General features: G+C 42.5%; 1 protein-coding gene across 1 annotated transcript in view; it reads right to left on the bottom strand.

The window, feature by feature from the left end:
- Positions 1-10,955, bottom strand: part of kcnn3 (potassium intermediate/small conductance calcium-activated channel, subfamily N, member 3) — a 76,664-nt gene that overhangs the window by 51,800 nt on the left and 13,909 nt on the right. Inside the window, exon 3 of the mRNA XM_019878784.1 lies at positions 4,325-4,420. Within this exon, the coding sequence (XP_019734343.1) occupies positions 4,325-4,420 (96 nt within the window). The remainder of the gene's footprint in view (positions 1-4,324; positions 4,421-10,955) is intronic.

Below are 10,955 nucleotides of genomic sequence, written 5' to 3'. Positions count from 1 at the left end.
TACATACATACATACATACATACATATATATATATATATATATATATATATATATATATATGCATTATATATTTTTCCCCCTCAGCATTAACTTCCACAAAATAAGAAAAATAATCATAATCACAAATTCACATATAATGTGGGCTCAATCTTGTGAACAAATGTTCTTTTGGTCAAAACATGGACATAAACAAATACAGAAAAATGTTCAACATTTCAACATGAGCAAAATGAACCGTCAAAATGCCTGGCTCGGCTGGTCCAATATTTTGCAGTTTGGAAGCACATACCTCGAGTCAAAAACTTCCAACATGTCAATAAATCACTGTTGTTGCAACATATTACCGTAGTGTTTACAAAGTTTTTGTTCAGAACAAATGACTCCAAGATTGCCTTGGTCCAGGCTCCTTTCTTGTCCCCCCCAAAAAATGGAAATGATTCTGCTCATGTTGTAGGAATTAAAGTCATTGGTTCCCTTAAAATAAATTAATAAAGTCTAGTGGTCAGAGGTTAATGACACAGCTTTTGTCCACAAGCTCCTTTCAGATCAGTCGATTTAAAACGATCATTCTTAGCAATACAATTCAAATCAAATCGATCAAGTTAAGATGTTAAAATAATCTGTCTGTGTGTACCCCGCTTTCAGTGACGTTGCAGGTGAATAGCTAAAATGACCCATTCATGTCTAGACTGATAGCATCCCCCCCCTTAATGCTTCACAGTCACTTTCCTGAACCCCTCCTGTGATTTCATCAAACAGAATCATATCACGGAAAGGACAGGATGTTATATCTCTCGCCACCGTAGCTTCTTCATCCTGCCGCCGCGCGCAGCCTCCGCCGTCGGCGTGGGCGGATGGAACCAAAAAGCCTTTTTTTTTTTTTTTTTAAATTTTATCAATGACTCTTCAGCCGTGTACTACTCGAATGCGTGCCGTGTACAGTACACGGCGGTGGTAATGGACTTTTCGAAAAGGGGATACTGTATGATGTCATGTAAGCAAGTCACGGCATTAAACTAGTATGAGGCTGGATGGATGATTGTGGTTTCGCTGATGGGGAGTAATAGCTGCACTCACGGCTTCCCGCAAGGCTCACACAAAGTGTCGATGTGCAATGAAGAATGAAAACACGGGCCCAATGAGCACGCTACTGTTGTATTAGTCAAAACGAGCAAATCACATATGATGAAGCATGAAGGCACACGTGGACCGATGGCCGCGGTTCTATCCACCGTGCGCCAAGCCGTGTAGAGCGTTTTGGTCCTTAATGGCATTAAATCCTGATTGCAGGAAGGCGCCTGAGGGATGGAGCGCATTAGGATGGGAATAGACCTCCATCGGAACAGCTGCACAGCGAGGCAACGCTCAGGCATAGTTCACACACCAGCATGACACTTTTGCATAGTTAGCACGTCATGACGCAAGAAACCTTTTTTGGACACGCTGAGCTTTTCGATTGCGATGACGTCATTTGTATCGATCTCACTGGAGCAACCCAAAAAAAAAAGGATACAGCTATGATTACAAAGCGATCGTAATCAGATGTGCTAACATGCCATCCTGTTTAAATGTAAGGTATGAAAAGTATGACAGATGCTTACTAGGACGTAAAAGTGAGAAGACAATGTCAAAAAATCCTTTTCATTTCCATGTAGTGCATTATTAAGGGTTAATGGAGCGGGTGCAATGTTTACTCCAGACCAACAGAGGGAAGCATAAAACCGCTGCTCATCCACAATAAAGGTTTGACACCAATAACTAGCTCAATGAAACGACGACTGCTACTCCTGCGCTATGTTGCGGTCCGGTTATTGTGGCTTTACTCCAATCGCAGGATGACATTTGTGACCACAACTTCATCTCTTCCAGGTACAGTAATCCCTCGCTATTTCACGCTTCGTTTATCGCGGCTTCGGTGCATCACGGATTTTTTCAAACATATTCATATATACATGGAGTTCAGTACTGTATATGTTGCTCTATGTGACTCGCTGTTGTTTTGCAGCTTCTCGCGGACCGTTTGCGGACTTTTTGCGGACTTAAAAAAAAAAAATTTTTTTTTTTTTTTTACCTGTATATGTTTATTGGTTGCTACTTCGCGGATTTTCGTTTAACGCGTGTGGTTTTGGACCCCATGAACCGTGATAAACGAGGGATTACTGTATTTTTCTTCTGTCTAAATCGGACTAGTCAAGAAATGTTGTCCATCCGTCCATCCATCCATTTTCTAACCTGCTTTATCCTCACAAGGGTCGCGGTGTGTGCTGGAACCTATCCCAGCCGTCTCCGGGCAGTAGGCGGGGGACACCCTGAACCGGTTGCCAGCCAATCGCAGGGCACACACACAGACAAACAACCATTCCCACTCACACTCACACCTCGGGACAATTTCGAGCGTTCAATCAGCCTGCCATGCATGTTTTTGGAATGTGGGAGGAAACCGGAGTACCCGGAGAAAACCCACGCAGGCTCGGGGAGAACATACAAACTCCACACAGGGAGGCCGGAGCAGGAATTGAACCCGGTACCTCAGCACTGTGAGGTCGACGCGCTAACTGCTGGTCCACCGGGCGCCCGAAATGTTGTTTGTTTATATTTTATTAATTAATTTATTTATTCACTCTCTGCATTACTCAGTGTGTATGTGTATGTGTGTGTGTGTGTGTGTTGTGTTCTGAGAGGCAGAGCGTGACCCCCCTCTCATTAATTTCGCGATCCCCTCTCATTAATTTCCGGACGCAGCTTCTGTTCGAAAGCCAATCAGTAGCTCGCGCTTGGACTGTTTTCCATCCGCACTGCCTGTTGCACCGGCACATTATTTCCCCAGTTGGAGTGCCGAGACTCTCGGCTCAAGGCTCGAGGCAATCTCGGCCCAAGAGCACGCACCGGCACTCTGTTTTTTTGTTTTTGGCTGCACTCTGAATAACTGCACAGCACATTTCAACAACGGTCTGAGTTTCCGAACAGTTGGAGGGAAGCAGTGACAGCTCAGGGGAGCTCGTTGCCCCCCACCACCCTCCCCAGAAAAATCCTCTTGCCCTCATCGTGAGTGCATTCGGAAATACCCTCCAAGCACTTCACTCAGCCTGTTTGGAAACTCCGAATGTTGCTCAAATGTGCCGTTTGGTTATTCCGAGTTCCCCCCCCCCCACCAAAAATCGAAGCCCATACAGGCTGTGCAGCCCGGCAGCACATGAGGACGAGGACGATGAAACGTTAATCACGATGTTATTTTTTATATCTTAGAATGGCTGATCTTAACTTGGAATCTCTTGTTGCATTGGAGCCAAAGGAACAATCCTGGTGGATGAACGCACCTTTTAAATCCTTGATGTTGTGCGCGGCGAAATTTAGTTTCCATGACTACTTCATACTTCCAGAGGAAGTCCTTCTTCTTTGTCGAAGAAGAAGAAGAAGAAGAAACGAGAGTCATGGCAACTAACTTTCGGTTTGTACAACAAGAACATGGATTTAAAAGTCAAATGAATCCACCAGGATTGCACCTTTGGCTACAATGCGACGCCGGCTTCCAGTTGCAGTAAACCAGAAATGAAAACACGAACGTAGCCGACATTTTGTCACCCCCCGTCTTTGTCCGCTGCCAGGGAGCAAAGCGCGCTCCGTTGATATTTATGAATGCAACCTATAATTAGCTCGCGGTTATCTAAACTGTGCAGCTTCATGTCGTTACCCCGTCTTGGTGGATTTTATATTGAATGACAGATTTGTTGTGGCGGCCCGGTGGACCAGTGATTTGCGCGTCAACCTCACAGTGCAGAGGTACCGGGTTCGATTCCAGCTGCGGCCTTCCTGTGTGGGGTTTGCATGGTCTCCCTTGGTCCTGCGTGGGTTTTCTCCGGGTACTCCGGTTTCCTCCCACATTCCAAAAAACATGCATGGCAGGCTGATTGAACACTCAAAATTGTCCCGAGGTGTGAGTGAGAGTGTGGATGGTCCTTCGTCTCTGTGTGCCCTGCGATTGGCTGGCAACCAGTTCAGGGTGTCCCCCGCCTACTGCCCGAAGACGGCTGGGATAGGTTCCAGCACACACCGCGACCCTTGTGAGGATAAAGCCGATCGGAAAATGGATGGATGGATGGATGGATTTCTTTTATATCTTATCTTTGAGTCTTTGAGTTGCACGTTGCCAATCTCTTTTTCCTAAGTTGATTAAAAAAAAAAAAAAAAAAAAACATACTCCATGGATCCAATGTTGTGTCTGGTGACTGTTCAAAAGCAAACAATCTGTTAGGGGCGAAAGCAAACGCGGCGGCAACTGACGCCGAATCTCCCGCTGCAATAAGAGCACGTGAGTCATTTTACCTGAACCTCCCGTGCGTGATAGGCGATGATGAGACCCAGCAGGATGACTGTAGACAGGCTGATCAGACACTTCAGGGCCAGAGAATACATGGAGCTCTGCAAGGGGGGAGAGACAGAAGGCTGCAGTATGAGTCGAAAACACACACACACACACACACACACACACACACACACACACACACACACACACACACACACACACACACACACACACACACACACACACACACACACACACACACACATCAAAAAAAAGCAGGAAAGATGCGGCCTTTTTACATATTGGGTCACATCGGTGTGAGCTGTTGCCCTGCTTGAAGCCGTCATTTACCAAAGCGATTTTCAAAAGGCCGAGGAGAAGTACGGCACTCTGTCAATAACGCTCGGCTGCGGAGATTTAAATCTTCTGCTCGTCTGCTTTCACAGGGCTTCTAATCAATGCAGCGAGGGGAACTTTCAATCAATACAATTCATCGCACTTCTGGGGTTTTCCTTCAGCCCACCCCCGCGCTCTCCCTCCCTCCCTCTGGCGCACTTACGCAAAGCGAACTGAGCTGGACTCGATACGTACATGCACGTTCAAGACTATATTATTTTTGGCTTTTGGGGGGAATACCAAAGAGATGGAAAAGAGGGGAAAGGGGAATCCGCCCCCCCTCTTTTTTTCTTTTAAACAATTGCATGCTAATTAAACAATTAATGGAATTCAAATAGACATTGCAATGTAGTATAGTACACTAAATCAATCTGGTATTGTTTATTGTAATACTGATTGATTTGTTGTTTTGTGTTTGAAAAAAAAACAGGGAGAGGTTCTTGAAAAAAAGAATCACATATCAAATCACAATTGCAATATCGAGGGGGAGGGAGGGAATTGCAATTCGATATTTGAAACATCTTTCAACCTTCAATGAATCAAAATTGAGCGGATTCATTTTCATGATGACGACCAAAATATTGAAACGAACAGTTCTGCTCTGCCCGCAACCATCAAATCTCTTTTTTTTTTTTGGATACTCATCATTTTGGCTCTCCGCTTGTTATGTTTTCAAGGGTTTCTGCCAAATGCATTTCCTCACTCAAGAAAGCATCCTCAGCAGAAGCGGGGTATCATAACTCCCATTCAATGGGAGTAGAAAAAAAAAAAAACACACAAGTGCCGTGAGGACACTTTGAAAAAAATTCTTCGACTCAATTTCTACTGCGGCAACATAGAAATAACATCGTATATAACCGCGCAACCTGCCTCTCACTCCGTTAGCTGCACTACAGTGAGGGTTGGTGAATCGTAACAGAATAAGTGGACGTTAAAGATTTAAGGGCAAGCTCTTTTTCCCTTGTAATGATTGGCCATAACTTAAGAGCATGAACGCCCTCCAAAGTCTCCGGATGCATAAATATATTCACACTACGTGTCTTCATATTGAACACTCGAGCAGCTGAGTAGGCAAGTGGTTAGCATATCTGCCTTACATTCGAAGAGGTCTTTGAATCAAGCTCAAGAGTCCCGTTACCCCCCCCCCGTGCTTGTGATTTCTTTCCCAAAGTCGGGTGGCAGAGAATCCAACTGACCCGGTAAGCAGGACGAACGGGATTCAAAATGGACAGTTTTTGTCCATCTGTAGACCATGATGGATTGACAGAGGATGCGATTACATGTTCTTCCACTAGATGGCAGAAGGTACAATGAGCACGCATATTCACCTGCTGAAATTCAGACATTATTGTAATAAATTCTCATTATGACCGGGATACATTGGCCGTTCCACAGGAAATAAAATACAAAAATGCATGATGACACTAAACGTAAAATGTTTTTTTTTTTGTTGCTGTTTGATGCAAAAAAAATAGTCCTGCACATTGATCCGATTTTATATTTAATCAACACAATTTAAAATGCGGGATGACACAAATACAAACTTGGGACCGTACTGCTGTCGTAATTATTTTTTTTATGCTTGTATATTTTAAAAAAAGATTATTTTGGGTTGAGACGAGGTATGCATTGGCTCAATAAAGCTTGTGAAAAACTGTTATAGTGTATCATGAGGAAACACGACATCCCAGTGGTCTATTAACACCTGCATCACACACACACACACACACACACACACACACACACACACACACACACACACACACACACACACAGTTTGAGATCACATCTTAATATTTTTTTTCTTGTTCATATCCGATTGTTCTTCTAAGCCAGTTTGTCCCGACGTCAGCACCGAGTAAGATAATGCTCAAAAAGTTCATTTTGAGCGAGCCCTTGTGGAGAAATTTAACACACTCCGGGGTCGCATTGTAGATGATTTTCTTCATTAGTTTAACTACTGTGTACTTCACAGCTATACTGGAGGCTCACAACGGCGTCTGGAGACGATGGTGAGATTGCGCCGTTGATAATGGTGAGCTGCATGTGTGTGGAACTCAAGGCCTGATCATAGCCCAAGTGCACATTCTCAGGTCAATGCTGAACGACTTGGGATAGTGGCAGTCAAATCCAATAATTGATAAAAATCTTCTCTATAAGCTTCTAATTAGCTGTGGAGGCAACAGCAGAGAGATTTAAAAAAAAAAAAAAAAAAAAAAAAAAGGTTACCAGAGCATCATCTCATGCAACTCACGGTTCTCATCCCAAAAATTTGCGCTTGAACGCACCGCACAAACAACAGCAGATGTCCTGCGACCGAGTGCTGCGGATATCAACACTGCCAGGCTTGCAGTCATATTCAAAGCCCTTTCATCATCGTGCATAGTTCCAATTGAATTGGAATGGAATATCAAAGTATTCAAAATGGATGACGACTGAAGAAGAGACCTTTACCTTCTATTACTGTACTATACTTTGCTTACCCTATTTTACTACACGAGACAGTTAAAATATTTTTCAAAAAGCAGGATTAATATCGTGGTTACTACGTCGGCCTCACAAGTTCGGAGGTTCTGGATTTGAATTGAGGCCAAAGCTTTCTTGTGTTGGGTTTTATGATGGCGACATTTGTGTGTATATATATATATATATATATATGAGCAAGATACTGAACCCCTCGTTGCTCCCGATGTTGTGTCATCAGTGGGTGAAAAGCGCTTTGAGTACCCGATCACAAGTGGATTTTGGCCTGTTTTGCTGCCACTTCTCCTCTTTTTGCTCCTCTTCTCCTGCTTGGTTGTAGAGGCTCTGAGAATCTTTTGTTCATCCTCCCCTGCGACATGCGCCACCACGTGCGGAATGACTGCGGCATATCCTAATAAAAGTTAATCACTTTTTCTCCTGTTTAATGTTATGAGCGCCGAGTTGTGCTGTTGGATGTTATTGAGTATCCAGCCTCATTCCATATTGTAATTGAACTGAGTTTATGATTAGTTCATCAAAGTAAAAGAAGTCGACCTACAGCTCATTTCCTCTTTATTCCACACTACAACCACTCGTGACAGCCAAATATTAGCGAACGCTTTTTTTCCCAAAACAACCTCACTGCTGTGACTACTTCAAGTGTAATGCAGCTCTGACTGCCCGAGTCAAAGCTTCACACGAGCGCGCAGTCAGAGTCTTAATTTAGTCTCTGACTCCCGAGTTTCCCCCCATGAGGTGATTAAGCACAATCTGCATTGGTTCATGAATATATATTGCGAGTCAGTGTCCTGGAAAATAGAGTGTGTCAGTGTGTTATCGTGTCTCTTGCAGCTCCTCCAAAATGTGCGTGTTGGCCCAAATAAGTGGAAATGCAGCTGCATGTAAACACACACGAGCTGCAGAGTCGTCATTTTTATGTCACTCGTAATATGGGCATCATATTTTCATTAACCGATTGAGCTGATTGCGTGGGATTTCCATCCATCCATCATTTATTGTGAATGAATTCAGCCGGGAAGCTTGTAAGTTGAAGTGGAGTGAACTTGTTGGCGGCAACCGGCAGAGGTGCTGTTCATTCAGTCTCGACTCGTTTGCTTTCTAAAGACGTCCAACATGTCCACATAGCACTCTGAAAACAGTTGAGTCCAAAAAATAACCCAAATTGGGTCAAAATGGGATAGAACCAACTGTTTGGGTTAATTGTCGAATGTTCAAACTTTTTCCAAAATGAGTAACCAACAAAACATTTTGGGGTTGTGGAGTACAAAGCTACCTATTTTGGATTTTTCATCAGACTTTTGAAGTACATTTTGACTTTTATTGATTAAATTCAATTCATTTAAATGAGTTTATCAAAGCAGATTTGTTCGTTTTTATTTGTCCATTTTTAAAAATAATGCCTCATTTTAGTTTAGTTTTTGTTCATTTGAGTATTTTTTTTCAATAGATGGAATATTTGGGGCGTGTAAGATTAAAAAGAAGAATAAACAGTCAAAGTATTGTGTAATGAAGTAAATCACAATTGCCAAACAACTGTTTGACCTTCACTGTATGGAAGGGATAGCAATACCGAAATAAATACATTTTGTTTTAATGATAGATAGTTTTATAAACGTAAGGTGCAGTTTCAGTTATTGTTTTTTTTCTAATCACTCCCATATTTAGTTAGTTGAGGTTTTTTTTCTTTTTTTTTAGTTTGAGATCATTTGTTAGTTATCGTTCACTCCAATAAACTTGACCACATGGACCACTGTGATGAAACTCGTCCTGGCAGAATTACTCCGTGTAATATGACACGGGGGGGAAAGGAAACAGGAGTTCAGAACATTCATATAAACTCCATCCAGCTTTCCATTTTGTTGCGCCTGTGCTCATTTGGGTCGCGGGGTGAGCTGGAGCCTATCGCGGCTGACTTTGGGTGTGGGGCGGGGTAGATATTCATTTTTTTTTTTTTTTAAATAAAAATGCAATTATTCAAAAGATAAAATGTCTCATGTGATTTGAAAATCATGTCCTGCAATAATAATTCACACAGTTGAAGTGAGTTAGTAGTTCGCGGTTGTTTGTTATGAGCCCCTCCGCAAAACACTTTGGCTGATTTTGGCTCAAAGCTCAAGCTGTCGTCTGCTTTTTTTATTTCCCCGATTTTCCCATTTTCCTGTCTCCCTCCCCCCCCCCCCCCCATTGCAAACATCTCATTTGTGCTCACTGGAGCAAAAGTGGCTGCAAAGGAAGCGCCGCTTGTCTTGTTAATGAGAAAAATACCCAGCTCAGCGGCCTGACTGTAAACACGCTGTCACACCAGCGAGTTGCACCCTTATTTTATTTTATCACCTCTCTCGTTCTGCCTTTGTTGTTCTTAGCTGTTTTTAGTGGAGAGAGAAAAAAATCAAAACTGACTAAAAGTCTGTACGAGTCACTTGGATTAAAAAAAAAAATCACTTTTGAGTCAGTAGGTGTCACCTGAATGCTTTTTTTAAGTTTCAGAAGGGCAGATGGGGGCGGAAAATGTATTATTGAAGCTGTATTCGTTTCGACACAATATTATCAGATTTAATACAAGGAATGTATTATAATTTCACAATTGTCTTTTTTATTGTGATTGTACATCGAAGTAGTGAACAAATGTACTCCTATTTTATGAGGTAGACAGTGGTTGGAAAAAAAACATTCATCCTTAAAAAAAAAAAAAATTCTAATTTTCTTTTTTCTTTTCATTTTCACACCTTCCATCGCTTTCTTTTTTTATTTAGCTAGAGAGCCAAAAAGGGAGGTATGGAAAAGCTTGATTTGGAGTTAATCAGAGGTGGACTCCTATTTAACATCAATTTGAATGTGTTTGGTTAATTTTAAACTCAGCCGCCAACTCAGTGATAGGAGGGTGTGCACAATTTTACATTTACGTAAAACGATCGGAACGTCTCATGACCTGAGGGCCGAATGACGAGGACGCTGCATAGGCATATTCTATCGACACACACAGATAAATACGGGAGAGGTGCCTCTTAGCCAATGGGATGCCAGGAAGATGCTGGCAAATAGCCAATGGCAGAGCAGCTATAAGTATGTTGCGTTCAGGAAACTCGGAGCTGCGAGTAGCAGGCCATACTTTTTACCTTTCGTATCTTGAAATTTCTTTCGTAACAAGAGGCAATATTTTCCTGTTGAGGCGTTTCGTAACTTGAAAATGTCGTATGAAGAGACGTTCGTAAGTAGAGGTACCACTGTATCATGATCATTATTATTCTTTTCGTTTTATTTATTTGATGATTTAAATGCACAAATAAATAGGAGTTGGAATCTTTTACATGCATGATATTATGGATAGTCAAATAAAATGAAAATGAGCACGGAACACAAAGAGCTCGGGTCATCGATTACATGAGCTTGCACTGACGGCTGCAAGTGTTTCAATAGTCTAGGTGGGGTTGCCAGGCAACCAGCCAAGAAGCTTTTGCGGGTGTAAATAATCAAAGGAATCACGGCTGGACTGAACGGGAGATACGTTTTTGTTTGAGGATGTCGGACCTTAATAGCAACAACAATGGCAATGCGCTGCAACTCTTTGGAGTGTCGTTTGCGTTCACGGTGGCCCTTCAATTCACAAACGTGACACTCATAATATATGGACAAAAATATCGGGACACCCGGTCATCACTCATGAGGGAAATGAAAATAAAATAAAATGGAGAATTGCAACGTGTCGGAGTGTCCAAAGTCACTGATATCGAACCGCCTCTTCATCAAAAAGTGTTGAACGGCGGTTCTTCC

The sequence above is a fragment of the Hippocampus comes genome, unplaced genomic scaffold (genome assembly GCF_001891065.2).
Source record: "Hippocampus comes isolate QL1 unplaced genomic scaffold, H_comes_QL1_v1.1 scaffold315, whole genome shotgun sequence".
NCBI classification, from domain to species: domain Eukaryota; kingdom Metazoa; phylum Chordata; class Actinopteri; order Syngnathiformes; family Syngnathidae; genus Hippocampus; species Hippocampus comes.
This window is presented reverse-complemented; position numbering and strand designations above follow the sequence as displayed.